Source organism: Heterodontus francisci, chromosome 20 (assembly GCF_036365525.1).
Source record: "Heterodontus francisci isolate sHetFra1 chromosome 20, sHetFra1.hap1, whole genome shotgun sequence".
Lineage (NCBI taxonomy): Eukaryota > Metazoa > Chordata > Chondrichthyes > Heterodontiformes > Heterodontidae > Heterodontus > Heterodontus francisci.
In genome coordinates, this window is record NC_090390.1 from 31,878,490 (window position 1) to 31,899,669 (window position 21,180).

The 21,180-nt window shown below is 43.7% G+C and overlaps 1 protein-coding gene across 1 annotated transcript in view; it reads left to right on the forward strand.

Moving 5' to 3' along the window:
- The window catches only part of papss2b (3'-phosphoadenosine 5'-phosphosulfate synthase 2b), an 88,169-nt gene that overhangs the window by 44,166 nt on the left and 22,823 nt on the right, over positions 1-21,180 (forward strand). Inside the window, exons 5-7 of the mRNA XM_068052518.1 lie at positions 511-629; positions 8,216-8,329; positions 11,141-11,252. Coding sequence (XP_067908619.1) covers positions 511-629; positions 8,216-8,329; positions 11,141-11,252 — 345 coding nt within the window. The remainder of the gene's footprint in view (positions 1-510; positions 630-8,215; positions 8,330-11,140; positions 11,253-21,180) is intronic.

Here is a 21,180-nt window from a genome sequence, read left to right on the forward strand (position 1 = left end):
AAGTCTGAGAGTCTAAGTTTTCTAGCCTGCCCTCATAACGCAATCATGTGCACCACTTCCAGGGCTTGGTTCATCTTCTTGTGCCTTGGGCTCACTCGTGCAAACTTGGAGATACTTCTAGATTGCTGAGGGCAAAACAGCCAAAACTGATGACGCTTTTAACTGACATCCACGCTAGGCGTCAAGTGGGAGCAGAAACCCATGCTTTTATATTCCCCTAGCCCAGTGGTTCTGAGGTCAATAGTCATGTTCCTAGTCCTGACCTGACTGAGATCAGCTAACTCAGCACACAGGCCTTTCTGATATGTAGGGTAAAACACCAAAGGCCATTGGGCCATTGGAGGAGTTAAATGAACAGCCGTTTACAATGTTAGAAAAGCTGTTTTTATTTGAAACTTTTTCCGATCAATAAAAGGCATGTTAACGCCTAAAGGCTCTGTGCAATGCATTTGTTCATGTCTGAGAATAAGTTCTACTGCTTAATTTGGTTCATTTTATTTCTTTGTATAGGATTTACCGGTATTGATTCAGAATACGAGAAGCCTGAACATTCTGAGTTGGTGCTGAAAACAAATCTCACATCTGTGAATGAATGCATCCAACAGGTGGTGGAGCTTTTAGAGGAGCAGGTAAGTGAAATGTCCCAGTGTAGCTGGAAGTTATACCTGGGTTTTTGAAAAAAAAATAGTGACTTGCAAGGCAACCGCTATTCATGGCTGGTATTGTATCTTTTTGATATTTCTACAAACATACGAACAATGACAGACAGGAAAAAGCCCTCTGGCCCATCTGGCCTATCCCACAAAGCTGCAATGCCTTGTGCACCACATGACAGACATTTCCCATCCCATCTAAAACCATGTGAACTCCTGGGGGAGGTGAAAACTCACATAAAAACCCAGGCCAATTTGGAAAAAGAAAATCTGGGAAATTCCTCTCTGACCGACTTAGGCAGTTGAAACGATTCCAGATCACTCTGGCCCCTCAGTATGCTGTTTTGGATACTGTTGGGGGGGATGGCCTCTCAGGGGAAAGCAGCAACAGCAGCCAGGTCAATGGCACCATGACTGGCTCTGTTGTACTGCAGGGAAGGTCAAAGTGTAGGCGAGCAGTAGTGATAGGGGACTCTATAGTCAGGGGCACAGATAGGCGTTTCTGTGGCCGCGAGTGAGAATCCAGGATGGTGTGTTGTCTCCCTGGTGCCAGGGTCAAGGATGTCTCTGAGCGGGCACAGGGCATTCTGAAAGGGGAGGGTGAGCACCCAGAGGTTGTGGTCCATATTGGTACTAACGACATAGGCAGGAAGAGAGATGAGGTCTTGCAAAGTGAATATAGGGAGTTAGGCAGAAGGTTAAAAAGCAGGACCTCTAGGGTTGTAATCTCTGGATTACTCCCTGTGCCACGTGCCAGTGAGGGTAGGAATAGGAGGATAAGGCAAATGAATACGTGGCTGAAGAGCTGGTATAGGCGGGAGGGCTTCAGCTACTTGGACCATTGGGATCTTTTGGTGCAGAAGTGACCTGTACAAGAAGGACGGGTTGCATCTGAACTGGAAGGGGACCAATATCCTTGCGGGGAGGTTTGCTAGTACTACTCGGGAGGGTTTAAACTAGTCTGGCAGGGGGGTGGGACCCAAAGTAGTAGTCTCTCCGATGAAATCGTTGAGGCAAATGTAGAGGTTAAAGCAATCAAGTCCAGTAGGGAGGCCGGGCAAGGGCAGGACAGGGAGCGTGGAAGGTCTGGTAGGCTAAACTGCATTTACTTTAATGCAAGAAGCCTTACAGGTAAGGCAGATGAACTCAGAGCATGGATCGGTACATGGAATTGTGATATTATTGCTATTACGGAAACATGGTTGAGGGATGGGCAGGACTGGCAGCTCAATGTTCCGGGGTACCAATGCTTCCGGCGTCACAGAGGTGGAGGTAAGAGAGGAGGGGGAGTTGCACTATTGATTAGGGAGGACGTCACGGCAGTACTTAGAGAGGATATTGTGGGGGGAGCATCCAGCGAGGCCATATGGGTAGAACTTAGAAATAAGAAAGGGGTGATCACTTTGATGGGATTATACTATAGGCCCCCCAATAGTCAGAGGGAAGTGGATGAGCATATATGTAGGGAAATCACAGATAGGTGTAGGAATTATAGGGTTGTAATAGTAGGTGATTTTGACTTCCCCAATATTGACTGGGACTGCCTTAGAGCTAAGGGAGCAGATGGAGAAGAATTTGTTAAGTGTGTCCAGGATAGTTTTTAGATTAGATTAGAGATACAGCACTGAAACAGGCCCTTCGGCCCACCGAGTCTGTGCCGAACATCAACCACCCATTTATACTAATCCGACACTAATCCCATATTCCTACCAAACATCCCCACCTGTCCCTATATTTCCCTACCACCTACCTATACTAGTGACAATTTATAACGGCCAATTTACCTATCAACCTGCAAGTCTTTTGGCTTGTGGGAGGAAACCGGAGCACCCGGAGAAAACCCACGCAGACACAGGGAGAACTTGCAAACTCCACACAGGCAGTACCCGGAATCGAACCCGGGTCCCTGGAGCTGTGAGGCTGCTTTCTGAAGCAGTATGTGGATGGCCCTACTAGAGAAGGGGCTACACTCGACCTCCTCTTTGGAAATGAGGATGGGCAGGTAGTTGATGTGTCAGTGGGAGAGCACTTTGGGACCAGTGACCATAACTCTATTAGCTTCAAGATAGTTATGGAAAAGGATAGGACTGGTCCTCAGGTTGAAGTCCTAAATTGGGGAAAGGCTAATTTCGATGGTATCAGACAGGAACTCTCAAAAGTTGATTGGGAGAGGCTGTTTACAGGTAAAGGGACGTCTGGCAAGTGGGAGGCTTTTAAAAGTGAGATAGGAAGAGTTCAGGGTCGGTATGTTCCTGTTAGATTGAAGAGCAAGGCTGGCAAGTTTAGGGAACCTTGGTTGACGAGGGATATTGAGGGTCTGGTCAGGACAAAGAAGGAGGCATATGTCAGGTATAGGCAGCTGGGATCAAGTGAGTCCCTCGAGGAGTATAGGGGATGTAGGAGTACACTTAAGAAGGAAATTAGGAGGGCGAAAAGGGGCCATGAGATTTCCCTGGCAGATAAGATAAAGGAGGATCCTAAAAGATTCGATAAGTATATTAAGAGTAAAAGGGTAGCTAGGGAGAGAGTAGGTCCCCTTAAGGATCAGTGTGGTAATCTAGGTGTGGAGCCAAGGGAAATGGGCGAGGTCTTAAATGAATACTTCCCGTCTATATTTACCATGGAGAAGGTCATGGAAGCTAGTCAGTTCAAAGGAGGGAACAGCGATATCCTGGAGCATATCAACATTACAAAGGAGGAGGTGTTGGAGGTTTTGAAGCACATTAAGGTGGTTAAATCCCCAGGGCCTGACCAGGTGTATCCTAGGATGCTATGGGAAGCAAGGGAGGAGATTGCTGGGGCCCTGGCAGAGATTTTTGTATCATCGTTAGCCACGGGTGAGGTACTGGAAGACTGGAGGATAGCTAATGTTGTGCCTTTATTTAAGAAGGGCAGCAGGGATAAGCCAGGGAACTACAGGCTGGTGAGCCTTACATCAGTGGTGGGAAAGTTATTGGAAGGGTTTCTGAGAGACAGGATTTATATGCATTTGGAAAGGCATGATCTGATTAGGGATAGTCAGCATGGCTTTGTGCGTGGGAAATCATGTCTCACGAATTTGATTGAGTTTTTTGAGGAGGTGACCAAGAGGATTGACGAGGGCAGGGCGTTGGGCATTGGCTACATGGACTTTAGCAAGGCTTTGACAAGGTCCCGCATGGTAGGCTGGTCCGGAAGGTTCGAACACATGGGATCCAGGGTGAGCTAGCCAATTGGATACAAAATTGGCTTGGTGATAGGAGGCAGAGGGTGGTAGTGGAGGGTTGTTTTTCAGATTGGAGGCCAGTGACCAGTGGTGTGCCGCAGGGATCAGTGCTGGAACCCCTGTTGTTTGTCATATATGTTAATGACTTGGATGAGAATGTAGGGGGCATGATTAGTAAATTTGCAGATGACACCAAAATTGGTGGTATAGTGGACAGTGAAGAAGGTTGTCTAAGGTTACAACAGAATATAGATCAACTGGGAAAGTGGGCAAGGGATTGGCAAATGGAATTTAATGCAGACAAGTGCGAAGTGATGCATTTTGGGAAGTTAAACCAGGGCAGGACATATACAGTGAATGGCAGGGCCCTGGGGAGTGTTGTTGAGCAGAGAGACCTTGGGGTGCAAGTACATAGTTCCCTGAAAGTGGCAACACAGGTAGACAGGGTGGTGAAGAAGGCGTATGGCATGCTTGCCTTCATCGGCCGAGGCATTGAGTACAAGAGTTGAGACGTCATGTTACAGTTGTACATAACATTGGTTAGGCCGCATTTGGAGTACTGTGTGCAGTTCTCGTTGCCGCACTACAGGAAAGATGTGATTAAGCTAGAGAGGGTGCAGAAAAGATTCACAAGGATGATGCCTGGTTTGGAGGGCTTGAGTTATAAAGAGAGATTGGCTAGGCTGGGTCTGTTTTCCCTGGAGCAAAGAAGGCTGAGAGGGGACATGATAGAGGTATATAAGATTATGAGAGGCATAGATAGGGTAGATAGCCAGAGTCTGTTTCCCATGGTAGGGGTGACTAAAACTAGAGGGCATAGATTTAAGGTGAGAGGGAGAAGGTTTAAAGGGGATCAAAGGGGTAAACATTTCACACAAAGAATAGTGGATATCTGGAATGAGCTGCCAGTGAAGGTGGTGGAGGCAGGAACAGTAGCAACATTTAAGAGGCATCTGGACAGGTACTTGAATGAGCAAGGCATAGAGGGATGTGGAATTAATGCAGGCAGGTGGGATTAGTATAGATAGGCATTATGGTCAGCATGGACGCGGTGGGCCGACTGTACGACTCTATGACTCTCTGGCCCACATGCATAACACTGTACTTTTCTAACTTAAACATTACTTGCCAGTCATGTGCCCAATCCCCCAACACATCGAGATCAGCCTGTACTAGTCAAGCATCATTTACAGTCCTGACTCAGGTCTTAGTATCATTTGCAAATTTGCAAGTCATTCACCCAACACCGCTATCAATAATAAAAGTAGAAAAGTTTTTCTCTGATAAAAATCAAAAAATAAATTGTGTAAGAGCCTTATATCGGTTTCCATCCTTTGCGAGTGGAACGGCATTATGGATAGATGAGAATTTCGTATTTCTTCAGTTATAGTTCATTCAAACAAATGTAGTCTTTACTTCTCATTCCTCGTCTGCCTTTTCTCCTAATGGCTGTTACTTTTGATACAGAACATGGGTACTTTCAGAGACAGGTATTTCCGCAGTTACCATCCATACTATGCCTTAAAAATCAACAACAGCTTCGATTTACTTCACACCTTTGACCAGAGAGTGATGGAACAGACACCAAGCCATTTTGAGAAGGTTAAAACATAGAAACATAGAAAATAGGAGCAGGAGTAGGCCATTCGGCCCTTTGAGCCTGCTCTGCCATTCATTATGATCATGGCTGATCATCCAACTCAGTAACCTGTTCCCACTTTCCCCGCATATCCTTTGATCCCTTTCGCCCCAAGAGCTATATCTAACTCCTTCTTGAAAACATACAATGTTTTGGCCTCAACTGCTTTCTGTGGTATTCGAATTCCACAGGCTCACCACTCTCTGAGGTGACTGAAATTTTAGTGAAAGGCACCAAGGGGGAGAAGTTTGTTTGTGTATGCAGACTTATGCTGATTGACCAGGACAGGCAGCAGGAGACAGGAAGGGAGATAGAGAGGGGAAAGGAATTCCAGAGAGTAGGGCTAAGGTGGTTGAAGGTTCTGCCAATAATCTGATAAGAACATAAGAAATAGAAACAGGAGTAGACCATATGGCCTCTCGAGACTGCGCTGCCATTCAAGATGATCATGGCTGATCTTTGGCTTCAACTCCGCTTTCTCACCCACTTCCCACATCCCTTGATTCCTTGAAAGACCAAAAATCTTATCTCAGCTTTAAATATATTCAAGGATTCAGCATCCACAACTCTCTGTGGTAGAGAATTGTACAGATTCACATCCCTTTGAGTTAAGTAATTTCTCCTCATTTCAGTCCTAAATGATTGGCCCTTATCCTGAGACCAGGCCCTGTGTGCTAGATTCCCCAGCCAACTTCTCAGTGTCGATCTTGTCAAGCCCCTTTAGAATTTTAAATGTTTCAATGAGATCACCTCTCATTCTTCTAAGCTCCAGAAAATATAGACCCAATGTACTCAGCCTCTCATCCCAGGACAACCCTCTCATCCCAGAACCAATCTAGTGAACCTTTGCTTTACCAACTCCAAGGCAAGTATATCCTTCCTTAGATACGGAAACCAAAACTGCATACAGTAATCCAGGTATAATCGTACCAAAGCCCTACAATTGTACCAAGACTTCCTTATTCTTGTACGCCAGTCGCCTTGCAATAAAGGCCAACATGCCATTTGCCTGATTAATTTCTTGCTGTACCTGCATGCTAACTTTCTTTGTTCATTGTACTAGTAGTAAAGGAACATCTTGAAAATGGTGACTATAATATGAATGAATTTGATATTAGGTTTGACAGCCAAATGGGGAGATCACAAACCAAAGCTTTAAATCTAAGTGAGGCAAACTGAAGGGATGAGAAATAAGTGGCCTGAGTAAACTCGGCTGAAATGTTAATGAGTAAACCTATCTACAGATCGTGGGAAGTATTCAGAGAAGCTTTTAATACAGTGCAAAATTAGTACGTACCAATAAAAGGCAGAATCTCAACTTGCAGTTAAGGAACCATGGTTAACAAATGAGGTGAAGGACAATATCAAGTTCAAAGAAAAGGCTTACACAAATGCATAGTGGAAGTCCAGCAGATTGGGAGAGCTATAGAAAGAAACAAAGGGATACCAGAAAGTAATAAGGGATAAAAAAAAGAGAAATAGGAAAATAAAATTGCAAAGGATATCAGCAAAAGACTTTAGAAATATGCTAAGAGAAGGAGAGCAGTGAGGGAATGTGCCTACTCTTATGTTTTTAAGTTCCTTTCTATATAACAAAAGTGGGGGAAGGGGGAATATACAGAAGGCTAGAATATGTGACCTGGAGAGCGTGGGAGGGACATAAGGCTGGATAAGGATGCAGAGATAGAGCGGGATGAGGCCATAGGGGACTTTGCAGATTCATTACAGTAATAGATGGAAAATCGTGGAGAAAGCATCTGAATTCCTGACTCCACTCTAATGGCTGAAGCTATGTATTGGGAGCCAGAATTCGTAAAACTATCTCAATTAAGTTTTAGATGCTCCCTTCAACCATTCCATGGTAGCGTTTCAATGTGTGTTTGTGTGTATGTGTACATGTGCACATGTATTTGTGTGTATCTGTCTGTGCTTCACCCAGGCTGTTACTCTGTCATAAGCCACTAAGAGCTGTATCAGAAGGAAGCAGGTTGACCTGCTTTCCAATATATCCACTCCTTCCTTCCTCGCCTCCAATTATCCACTCATCCAGATGGTGCAGCTATGATCTATACTTGTGAAATTAAGTCACTTTGACCTAGCATACTATGACATGTTGGGGTGCAAGGGTACTTCGATCCACTGAACCGCTCAAAAGTTTCCACTTCAGTGCTTGACCTTGAAACAAATTAGAAAGCCACTCACTTATACTTGCGGGGGGGCGCGAGGGGTGGTTGGGGACTGGTGAGATGTTGGGGGTGGGGTTGGGGAATCTAATGTTTGAACCAATTCCTTTTATAATAAACATGAAGTGAAGGTGGTTACACTGTGTCTACATGAGAGGGCAGAACACAAGCAGCACACATGAGAAAGAGTTCAGGTCTCTTAAAGCAGCTGAGGAACACCTGCAACTCCATGTCACAGGTGAGATATTGCGATTATGGCTCAGAGCCATGGGAATGTGGGCTTGTGGTGGAACCTGACATGTATCTTTAAGTGAATTGTGGAACAGCAGATGCTTCACCAGTGACGCTAGTTAGGGCCCATGTACAGGTTATCAGTTCTGTCAAACTGTGAGCAGCGTAATTACCAACATTGGACAGACTGACTGGAACATGTTTGGAACCCACCCTGAAAGGACAATTAAAGTGTCATGTTCTGACTTTCTGGGAGGCAGGCCAGCAGAGTTTAGAACTGATGTATATTTATTGTTACTCTAAGGGCATTGTTCCTCCTGCTGCAAATGAAGAAGTGAAGGAACTCTTTGTCCTCGAAAACAAGCTGGACTTGGCATGTGCAGCCGCCCAGGTTCTGCCCACACTGCAGATAACGCAGGTAACACTTTGAATTCTACTCTTAAAATTCTTTTCTTGTGTAACAATGTGATTAAACAAAAACAGCCTACCGATGTTTCACCCAATGTACATTATTAAACAGCTAAGAGGCCTAGTTCCTGCAGAGTGGATGTAGTGCTAACTGAAAGCAGCCATACTTTCTTCACCCAACTCTTGACCATCAGAAGAGCTTTTCTTTAAAGATATATTGATGTCTGCACAATTGAAGTATTTTCAGGCCTGAGATCTTGGTTACTTTTGTTGGCTGTGCAAGTGAATAGTGTCATCTAGTCAAGAGTGATTAAGTCTATGAGAGGCCCTTTGTAGAAAAAAACATTGGCTTCAGTTTTGCTGAAAGGCCAGCGTTTGTTACCCATCCCTAATTGCCCTTGAGAAGGTGGTGGTGAGCCTTGAACCGCTGCAGTCCATGTGGTATAGGTACGCCCACAGTGCTGTTAGGGAGGGAGTTCCAGGATTTTGACCCAGCGGCAATGAAGGAATGGGGATCTATGTCCAAGTCAGGATGGTGTGTGACTTGGAGGGGCAGCTTGGTGGTGGTGGTGTTCTCATGCACCTGCTGACCTTGACTTTCTAAGTGGTCGAGGTTGGGAGGTACTATCAAAGGAGCCTCGGTGATTTGCCAAAGTGCATCTTGTAGATGATACGTACTGTAGCCACAGTACACCGATGGTGGAGAGAGTAAATGTTAAAGGTGGTGGATGGGGTGCCAATCAAGCGGGCTTCTTTAGTCCTGGATAGTGTCGAGGTTCTTGAGTGTTGATGGAGCTGCGTTCATTCCGGCAAGTGCAGAGTATTCCATCATCCTCCAAATTTCTGTCTTGTAGATGGTGGAAATGCTTTGGGGAGTCGGGAGATGAGTTACTTGCCGCAGAATTCCCAGCCTTTGGACTTCTCTGATAGTCACAGTATTTATGTGGCTGGTCCAATTAAAAGTATGGTCAATGGTGAACCCCAGGATGTTAATGGTGGAGAATTCACAATGTTAATGCCTTTGAATATCAAGGGCAGATGGTTGGACTTTCTCTTGTTGGAGATGGTAATTGCCTGGCATTGTGTTGTGTGAATGTTACTTGTCATTTGTCAACCCAAGCCTGAATGTTGTCCAGGTCTTCCAGAATGCAGACACGGACTGCTACATTATCTAGGGTGTTGCAAGAGAACTGAACACTGTGCAGTCATCAACAAACATCCCCAATTCTGACCTTATGATGGAGGAAAGGTCATTGATGAAGCAGCTGAAGATGGCTGGGCCTTGGACTCTACCCTCAGGAGCTCCTGCAGCAATGTCCTGGGGATGAGCTTATTGGCCTCCAACAACAATGCCCTGCTGAGGAAATGACACTTGAAGAGTGTTATTGAAGCCTGTGTCTAGTTGTCTAAAATTGGAAGCAGGGAAAGACTACAGCTGTCCTCTTATCAGTGATTTACATAAAATCCTTGTAAGGGAGCATTGCCCCAGTGAATAACTACTCCCCACCCTGATAGAGGTAAGCTCCTTTATCTAACAGGCAATTCCTTCAATGTTATTAGGCATAAAATCATTAGCAAAATTTGTAATAAGTGCTTCAACCCAAACCAGATACTGAAGAGGAATATCCGACCCTTGTCTGTATAATTAACTGGAAGCTAAGTTGGGGCAGCACAGTGGCGCAGTGGTTAGCACCACAGCCTCACAGCTCCAGGGACCTTGGTTCAATTCTGGGTACAGCCTGTGTGGAGTTTGCAAGTTCTCCCTGTACCCATGTGGGTTTTCGCCGGGTGCTCTGGTTTCCTCCCACTGCCAAAGACTTGCAGGTGATAGGTAAATTGGCCATTGTAAATTGCCCCTAGTGTAGGTAGGTGGTAGGGAATATGGGAATACTGTAGGGTTAGTATAAATGGGTGTTTCTTGGTCGGCACAGACTCGGTGGGCCGAAGGGCCTGTTTCAGTGCTGTATCTCTAAATAAATAAGAGAATTGTGGGCACTGTGCACAGGTCATAGGTTTATCCTCTACTAAAAAGGACTAGAAAGAAGAACATATAATTTACTTCAAACAATAGCTAATGAATGTCAATAAGTTTAAAACTTAATTTGGATATTGTGACAGTTTCTGATATTAGTGCATGCCTGAATATATTATAAGAAGAAACTGGAACTCTAAAAGAATCATTGCATTAATGTTTGTTGTATTAAAACAAGAAATGCTGGAACCACTCAGCAGGTCTGACAGCATCTGTGAAAGAGAAGCAGAGTTAACGTTTTGGGTCAGTGACCCTTCTTCGGAACTGACAAATATTAGAAAAGTCACAGGTTATAAGCAAGTGAGGTGGGGGTAGGGCAAGAGATAACAAAGGAGGTCTAGATTGGACCTGGCCACATAGCTGACCAAAAGGTCAAGGAGCAAAGGCAAACAATATGTTAATGGTGTGTTGAAAGACAAAGCATTAGTACAGATTAGGTGTTACTACACTGAATATTGAACAGCAGCAAGTGCAAACCTGAAAAAAAACAGTGGGTAAGCAAACTGAACTAGACCTCCTTTGTTATCTCTTGCCCCACCCCCACCTCACTTGCTTATAACCTGTGACATTTCTAATATTTGTCATTTCCGAAGAAGGGTCACTGACCTGAAACGTTAACTCTGCTTCTCTTTCACAGATGCTGCCAGACCAGCTGAGTGGTTCCAGCATTTCTTGTTTTTATTTCAGATTTCCAGCATCCGCAGTATTTTGCTTTTATTTTAATGTTTGTTGTATGTTCAGTGAGGTGATGGCACATTGGATTCACCCAATGATTTGTTCTCTCTATAGCTGGATCTACAGTGGGTGCAGGTCTTGTCTGAAGGTTGGGCTACTCCACTGTCAGGCTTCATGAGGGAACGGGAGTTCCTGCAGGTTCTGCACTTTGGGACTCTCTTGGATGGTAAGAATCACTGACTGCAAATTCTTCAAACTGTGTCTGTGATAATGATAGTTCTTAATGTCTACATTGTATTCAGTATAGTCCTGTTGATATAAAATGTGTCTGATCCTCACAGTGAGGAAGGATGTCATATTATTTTACATATCTGTGGCAGTTCTCACCATCTTTAGGGTCCTGGCCAGTTTCATTACAGTTTTGGTCACCACCTCCATTGCCAGGTTCGTGGTTTTCCGCGGGTTCTGATTTTTTTTTAAAGCCTGTGGAAAGCCACGAACTTGTCCAAGGTTCAGAAGCGCTGTCTGTGCTCTAAGCACCTGTCAGCTGTGAAACTGACAGCTGCGATTTGTTAAAAAACTGTCCAAACACAAAGCTACTCCAAGGAGAGTTCCTGCTGTCTGCAACTCTCAGAGAGGGGGGCGGGGAGAGAGAGGGTGGGGGGAACAGAGAGAAACGGACAGAGTGAGAGAGGGGGGAGAGAGAGAGAGGGACTGGGAGGGGCGACAGAGAGAGGGGGACAGAGAGATGGGGGGACAGAGAGAGAGAGTGGGGTAGAGAGAGAGGGGGGAGAGAGAGAGTGGGAGTGGTAGAGAGAGAGAGGGACAGAGTTTCAATGATCATGTTAGAAGCAGTCATTAACTGATTTTTTTTTTGCTGAAAATAGGATTAAAGGATAAGTTTTACAAGTATGTCAAAGATCAGTAACTGCAATGTGCATCATTTACTATCCAGTTTGAGAGCAGATAACCTGAGTGGCCAATATCATTTGAAAGTTGTCTGTATCATATAATTACATTACTTTAAAAGTGCATGTTTGTTAAATAGATTTGGCTTGGACATAAATTGGTTAATCTGGAGTACAATCTTACAGATAATGACTAAACATTTTGTAACTGAATGATACATGCAGTAACAACTGCTCAACCTTTTGCAGAAAAGCTTTTTGATAACAATTATCTTGTCAAAGCTGAATTGGAATCGACAGTGATAGACTGAGATATAGATGTAAGTGAATTTAAGAGAATCACTTATTGGAAGAACTGAAGGGCGCTCTTTATTTGTAATTGTGTTTATCTAATTTTATCACTAGCTTTGGTGAGCAAATGACATTTTGTCCATGAGAGATGTTGTTGTTTCTGTATTTTAGAATCCAGGATCTGGTTTAACAGCCTTTCAAGATGAATAAATTAGTCTTGGCTACCTACCGTTAATCTCTCTGTCCCTTCCTGTCCCACTCTGCTTTTCTGTTTTACATGACTCTTCTGAAGGGGCCGGTAAGATTCAGCCCAGTGTGAATCCACAGAGGTCATCCAATAAGGTCCATCTACCATCCCGTGACACCCCGTGATATGTTGTAGCTAGCTCTATTCTGTCAACAAAAGTAATTTGCATCGGTATTGCATACTATTTTGCTTGCTAGCTAGCTAATGCAGTTGTGATGCTTTCCATTGATGTTTGTATGCTTAGCTACTTTACAGGGAGAAATGTGTTTTAAATCAGACTGTGTTTTGATGGCATTAGGTTAGCTATACACTTTATATACAGCTTAATTGCCCCCATGTCCATGGCTGAGTCAATAATTTTGCCAGCTGTTCATGGTGCAACATGTCGGTGCCTATCCCTGGCTACGGCTGACACCTACGACTCATAATAGAGTGGAGAACAGACAAATAGATCTTTCAAGGTACAAGTCAAGGTAGACAAAAACATTAAAAAGGCCAAAAGAAATTCTAGGTTTTATACATGGGGACATTAACTGCAAAAGCAGGGAAGAGATGTACTCTTTTTACAAGTCAATGGTTAGGCTGCAGGTTTATTGTCTGCACATCCAGACATACCAGTATGAAAAGACTGTTATAGCCAGGGAGAGGATACAGCAAAGATGTGCAAAAATGATTCCAGGTATTGGAGGGTATAGTTATGAAAAAAGGCTTGGAAAATTGAGACTTTTTACTGGAACAGAGTAGGTTGAGGAATACTCAAATAGAGATTTATGAAAATATGAAAGATTTTGTGAGGGCAGAGATTGTTTCCTCTCATTGGAAAATCAGAAACAAAGGCTGCATAGACTCAGAATTATGACTAAAAAATTGAAGGAGGAAGCCAGAAGAATCTTTTTCATGCTTCAGGTTAATGGAACATAGAATGCTCTACTATAAGTGTCAAGGGTTATAACATCATTTAAAAGAGAATTGAATAAGTACTTGGAAAGGAAGAATTTAAACGGGCATGTGGAAAGGGCAGGAAATATGGTTAGGGAGATAGTTTAAGTTACTGCTGGTACAATGGGCTGAATGGCCTCCTTTCATGCTGTAAATTCTGTAATTCAGTTTTGTTGTCTATTCAAAACTATTGCTTTAACACTTTTCTTTATTAGTTATAAAAATATTGAAGATGGGGAGAAAAGACTGTTTGACCAGGTGGGGCATGTGGAGGCATGAGGTCACATGATGAAACCTCCAGAATACATCCAACCAGACCTGGCACCCCATTTGTAAAACAAATGATGTCAGGAAATTAATTAAAGTATCAAGAAGCAATGAGATTGAGTGCAATAAGGACTTCATTCAGGAAGAGTTTTGCAAATTGTTGCGAATAAGTGGGAGGTTGGGGAACAGTGAATGATGTATCAATGCTCAGTCTGGAGATACTGAGACCCAGCTGAAAGGGTATTCATTGGAGACCAAGGCAACAAATAGTATAAAAATGTTCAAATGGCACTGGTCACCAAGTGTACAATTATGTACAAACTGAGAACTCACTTCAGATGTATAAGATGGGTTTTCCCTATTGTTGGACCTTACACACCCACTACAGAAGGTTTGGCATCAGGAAATAAAGTTACAAATGCAACTGTTATTTTCTGTTGCTGCTGTAGAATCCATCCTGCAGTACAGATAGGGGAAGCAGCACTTTGAGCTAATAGTATCATCTTAAACCAGTTACATTGAATTGCATAGAATGTACAGCACAGTAAAGGCCTGCTATCCAACCCGAACTCAACGGTACCCGACGACATGTGTCGGGTTCAGGTCGGGTCGGGTCACTCTTCCAGGTCTGGCTGGGTCCAAGTCGGGCCGGGTCCGGGTCAGGCCGGGTCTGTGTCAGACACACACAGCAAGAAATGTTAGAAGTAAAAAACCTACCTGAGCTGGGAGTGCAGGATGTCAAAGAAGGAAACTCTTGAGTCTGCGCAGTGAACGAGTGAGCATCTCTATGACATCATCACGCTCATGCTGCAGCTTCCTGCAGATTGTGAATCGCAAGGTAGGTAAAGGAAACATTCCGGTGGTCGGGTTGGGTTGGGTCGGGGTTGGGTTCAGGTCGGGACAGGCACGGGAAAAAATGGAGGGACTCGGGCCAGGTCGGGCTCGGGTCCGATGTGGTTCTGTCGGGTTCGGGTCGGGTTTTTTTTTCATGACCTGAGCAGGCCTTTACAGCACAGAAACAGGCCATTTGGTCAACTGCTTCATGCTGGTGTTTATGCTCCACACGAGCCTCCTCACACCCTCTTTATTTAACCTGATGAGCAAAACCTTCTCTCTCTTTCTTTATATTTATTTATCTTGTCCTACTGCATATGGTAGGAGGTTCCTCATTCTAACCACAGTTTGGGTAAAGAACTTTCATCTGAATTCCTACATTGTTGGCTATCTTATATTTTGTCCCCCACAAGTGGAAATAACCTCTCTGCATTAACCCTATCAAACCATTTCATAACCTTTAAGGTTTTATAAATACAGAATAAAGCAGTATGAGGCCCCAGTCAGTTGCCTTGGAGTGAAGCAAAGAACAGTGAGTGATTGGGTAGAAATGCGAGGGCCCTGAATTACTGCGGGGCTTTCCCCATCTCCAGGTGGAACTTCACCAGTAGATCAGGGGAACTCTCAGGGAAATCTCTGGGACTGCTATCTGCTCTCTGATTTGGAATTCGTAACTGACTGGAAGTTAGAACTCTCAATATTGTAAGACCACTCAATTCATTTGCTTCAGCATTAATCAGTGCTGAAGGATGGCTAGTTGCATGTCAAAGATGGAGTGAGATAAATGCCTGACTGAAATTCTATTATCTGAAGTTTAGCTGTCAGACTAATATTTTGTTCACCTGGGGCTGGGTTTTGACAGTTCTATTATGAGATCAATGCTATTGTTTCCAGAAGTGAGCACTCCCTCCTGTCTCACTACACCCTGAGTGTACTTTCCACCTATTTGGGTGAGGTGAAGTGATTGCTTGTATTATTGTTAGAGCTTAACCCAAACAATTAAACATAATCATTAGAATCCTCCCATTAATTATTTCTTTTCAAATATGTGCACAAACCAGTAACAGCAAAATGATTTAGAGTGGCGCAGTGGTTAGCACCACAGCCTTACAGCTCCAGTGACCCAGGTTCACTTCTGGGTACTGTCTGTGTGGAGTTTGTAAGTTCTCCCTGTGACTGCGTGGGTTTCCGCTGGGTTCTCTGGTTTCCTGCCACAGCCAAAGACTTGTGGGTTGATCAGTAAATTGGTCATTGTAAATTGCCCCTAGTGTAGGTAGGTGGTAGGAGAATTGAAGGAAGGTGGGAATATGGGATTAATGTAGGATTAATATAATGGGTGGCTGATGGTCTGCACAGACTTGGTGGGCCAAAGGGCCTGTTTCAGTGCTGTATCTCTCAAAAAACAAAAAAAAAGGACACAATTAGGGGGAATCAAAGTGGTCAAATTCTATAAAACATTATGCGAGTACAAGCAATTATATGCATTCCTAGGGGAAGTACAAACTGTACCTCATGTATATAAAAAAACAGATTTTATAAGGATAAATGAGACAGGGCCTGGGGTTTGAACTGAAATTGCAATCTAAAAAATACAGATGAAATATTGGGGAAAACATAATGCAATGTATAAGTTGGTAATCACATGGGGGAGGGGGGAGATAAAGATCAGTAATATACACAAAGAGCTCTAATTGTGATTGCCATACACAGAATTTCAAAGTTGGTCAGACAGGAATTGAAACTGTGCCTAAACTGGCAAACCTATAGATCATTTTTCCTCACGACTGTTTGGGAGATTTTGTTGTGTGTTAATCTGGCTGCTGTGTTTGCCAACAAAACAAAGTGACGGTGCTTCAAGTGTAACTCATTGGTTGTGATATACTTTAGAATGCTCTATGAAACATGTTTTATGAATTCAAGTTCTTTCTTCTTTGAACTGGTCCCTTTATGTGAACCACATATATTGCTTAGTTGCTGATTTATTGCTGCCAGCTGTTAAGGCAGCGTCAATCCTCACCCACAACAAAGGCTTGCATTTCCTTTCAAGAAAAAATGAAAACATCTTTATAAAATTATTATTTAAAAACATTTCTTACATATTGATTTCCTAGCAAAACACAATAAAAAAAGAATTTCCATTAATTTTTAAAATTTATCTTGAGGATATGGGCAACAGTGGCAAGGCTGCATTTATTGCCCCTGAAAAAGTGGTGGAAAGGCCTTCTGCATTAATTTACAGCTGAGTGCCTGTTTAGGTACTTCAAAGGCATTAAGGGTCAACCAGCATCTGTGGAAAGAGAAGCAGAGTTAACGTTTCGGGTCAGTGACCCTTCTTCGGAAGAAACGTTAACTCTGCTTCTCTTTCCACAGATGCTGCCAGACCTGCTGAGTGATTCCAGCATTTCTTGTTTTTGTTTCAGATTTCCAGCATCCGCAGTATTTTGCTTTTATTAAGGGTCAACCATTGGATTGGGATCACATGTAAGCCTGACTGGATAGGACATCAGTGAACCAGTTTTAATGACACTCCAGTAACATTCTTAGTGCCAGCACACAAATGAGCAGTTGTATTGAATTGAATTTGCCATTGTGGAATTTGAACTCAGTACCCTCTACATTGTTAGTTCAGTCACAAAACCACTAGGCTACCTATCTAACACCTATCATCTAAAATAATGTCCAAGGCACTTTACAATTAGAGGCAAGTAAGTGAAACTAGCACCAAGCGAGGAAGGGAGAGGTTAGGAGAGCTGATGCAAAGCTCAGTTGAAAAATGGGTTTTGAGAAGATTTTTTTAAAGGTGGAGATTTGAACACAAGAACACAAGAAATAGTAGCAGGAGTAGACCATATGCCCAATCGCGCCTGCTCCGCCATTCAAAACGATCATGGCTGATCTTAGGATTCAACTCCACTTTCCCACCCACTTGCCTTATCCCTTGATTCCATGAGAGATCAAAAATCAGTCTATCTCAGCCTTAAATGTATTCAACAATGGAGCATCCACAACCCTCTGGGGTAGAGAATTTCAAAGATTTCCAACACCTTGAGTGCAGTAATTTCTCCTCATCTCAGTCCTAAATGGTCGGCCCCGTATCCTGAGACTGTGCGCCCATGTTTTAGATTCCACGACCAGCGGAAATAATCTCTCAGTGTCTACCCTTTTCAGCCCCTTTAGAATCTTATATGTTTCAATGAGATCGCCTCTCATTCTACTATACTCCAGAGAATACAGGCCCAATTGACTTAGTGTTTCATCATAGGGACAACCCCCTCATCACAGGGACAAATCGAGTGAACCTTTCCTGCACTGCTTCCAATGCAAGTATATCCTTTCTTAAATGTGGAGACCAAAACTGCACACAGTATTCCAGATGTGGTCTCACCAAAACCCTGTACAATTGTAACAATACTTCCTTATTCCTGTACTCCACTCCCCTTATAATATAGGTCAACATGCCATTTGTCTTCCTAATTGCTTGTTGAACCCGCTTTTCTGCTTTCCTTGTACAAGCACACCCAAGTCTCTTTGAACATCAACACTTGCAAGTTGCACACCTTTTAAAAAATATTCTGCTTTTCTATTCTTACAACCAAGTGCATAACTTCACACTTCCCTACATTATACTCCATCTGCCATCTTGTTGTCCACTCACTTAACCTGTCTATATCTCTTTGCAGCCTCTCTGTGTCCTCCCCACAGCTTACCATTCCACCTACCTTTGTATCATCAGCAAACGTAGATAAATTACTCCTGTCTCTTAATCTAAGTCATTAGTATAGATTGTTAATAGCTGAGGCCCCAGCACTGATGCTTGTGGCACTCCACTATTTACTGCCTGCCAACTTGAAAATGCCCCATTTACGCCCACTCGCTGCTTCCTGTCTGTTAACTAATCCTCCATCCACGCTAATATGTTACCCCAACTCCATGAGCCCTTATCTTACCATGTAACCTTTTGTGTGGCACATTATTGAATGCCTTTTGGAAATCCAGGTATACTACATCTACCGTTCCCCTTTATCTACCCTACTAGTTACATCCTCAAAAATCTCTAATAAATTTGTCAAACAGGATTTCCCTTTAATAAAACCATGTTACTTGTTCTAATCATACTGTGCTTTTCGAAGTGCATTGTTAAGACTTCCTTCTTCCTTAATAATTGATTCCAGCATTTTCCCAATTAATGTTAGACTAACTGGCCTGTAGTTCTCTTTTTCTTCTCTCCCTCCTTTCTTGAAAAGCGGTGTAACATTTCCCAACTTCGAATCTGATGGGACCATTCCCAAATCTAAGCAATTTTTTAAAGAGTCCAGGGAGGGAATTCCAGAGAGTAGGGTGGAGGCTGTTGCAGACACTGACAACAGCAATGTAGTAAAGGGACAGAGGGGATGCAGAGAAGGCCAGAATCACAGCAACAGATTTCACGAGTCCTGGGAGTTAAGTAAATTTGCCAATTCTAGTTGGACGTATTACTGGAAATTTCATCAATAAGCTGTTGCCTCCAACCATCCCACCCAGTCAGACAGGCAATGAAAATAACTAAAAAGCAAACACAATTTTTTAATGTCCTTAAGATTTTTCTCCCTAGCTGCTTGCAGCAGTGACCAGAAGATCTATTAGGAACAATAGCCTATGGTAATGTTACTGGACTAGTAATCCAGAGACCTGACTAAAGGCAGTGGTTGGCCTTCTGTATTAATTTACAGCTGAGTGTGGGAATTTAAATTCAATTAATAAATCTGGAATAAAAAACTAATCTCAGAAATGATGTACATGAATTTGACAGATTGTCGTAAAAACCCATCTGGTTTACTAATGTCCTGCTGGCTTAGATATGACTCCACACCCATCGCAATGTGGTTGACTCTTAACTGACTTCTGATATGGCCTAGCAAGCCACTCAGTTGTTTCAAACTGCTGCATAAAAGTTGAAGAGTAAAACCGGATAGACCACCAGCATCAACCTAGACACCAGAAACAACAAAGCCACACCCTGCCCAGTTGATCTGCAATCTCCTCCTCACTAACGTCTGGAGACTCAAGCCAAAATTGGCAGAGCTGTCCCACAGACTAGTTAAGCAACAGCGTGACATAGTCATGCTCACTGAATCATACCTTACAGTCAATGTCCGAGACTTGTCCAGCATCATCCCTGGGTATGTCCTGTCCTACCGGGAGGAAGGACCCACCAGAGGTGGTGACACAGTGGTATACAGTGGGGAGAAAGTGGCCCTGAGAGCTCTTAACATTGCCTCCAGACCCCATGAAGTCTCATGGCACCAGGTCAAACATGGGTAAGGAAACCGCCTGCTGATTACCATCTACCACCCTGAATCAGTACTCCTCCATGTTGAACACCACTTGGAAGAAGCACTGAGGGTAGCAAGGGCACAGAATGTATTCTTGGTGGGGGACTTCAATGTTTATCACCAAGAGTGGTTCAGTAGCACCACTACTGACCGAGCTGGCTGAGTCCTGAAAGACATGTCTGTCAGACTGGGTCTGCATTATGTGGTGAGAGAACCAACAAGAGGGAAAAGCCTACTTGACCTTGTCCTCACCAATCAACCTGTCGCAGATGCATCTGTCAATGACAGTATTGGTAGGAGTGACCACCGCACAGTCCTTGTGATGACAAAATCCCATCTTCACACTGAAGACACCCTACATCGTGTTGTGTGGTACTACCACCATGCAAATTGAATAGATTCAGACAGATCTAACAGCTCAAAATTGAGGCATTGTGGACCATCAGAAACAGCTTAATTGTATTCAACCAGAAACTGTAACCTCATGGCCTGGCATATGCCTCACTCTACCATTCTCATCAAGCCAGGGACTAACCCTGGTTCATTGAGGAGTGTAGGAGAGCATGCCAGGAGTAGCACCTGGCATACCTAAAAATGAGGTGCCAACCTGGTAAAGCTACAGCACAGGACTACATGTATGCTAGCAGTGGAAGCAGCATGTCATAAACAGAGTTAAGCTATCCCACAACCTACAGGTCAGATCAAAGTTTGGCAGTCTTGCCACATCCAGTTGGGAATAGTGGTGGACAATTAAACAACTAACCAGAGGAGGAGGCTCCAAAAACATACCCATCCTCAATGATGGGGGAGGCCAGCGCACTAGTGCAAAAGACAAGGCTGAAGCATTTACAGCGATCTTCAGCCCGAAGTGCCCAGTGGTTGATCCATCTCAGCCTCCTCCTGAGGTCCCCAGCATCACAGATGCCAGTCTTCAGCCAATCCAATTAACTCCGAGTGCTATCAAGAAATGGCTGAGCACACAGGGTACAGCAAAAGCTCGGGTCCCCGACAACATCCCTGCTGTGGTGCTTGTGAAGACTTGTGCTCCAGAACTAGCCACGCCGCTAGCCAAGCTGTTCCAGTGCAGCTACAACACTGGTATCTATCTGACAATGTGGAAAATTCTCTAGGTATATTCTGTCCACAAAAAGCAGGACAAATCCAATCTGGCCAATTACTGCCCTGTCAGTGTATTCTCACTCATCAGCAAAATGATGGAAGGTGTCATTGACAATGCTATCACAACTGACACCTTAGGGGCCCGATTTTATATCTGCACAAGTGGATGTGTTTTGAATGAGTTAAAATCTCGCACCTCGTATTAAAATAAATCTGTGTCTCTGGAACCTGTGAACT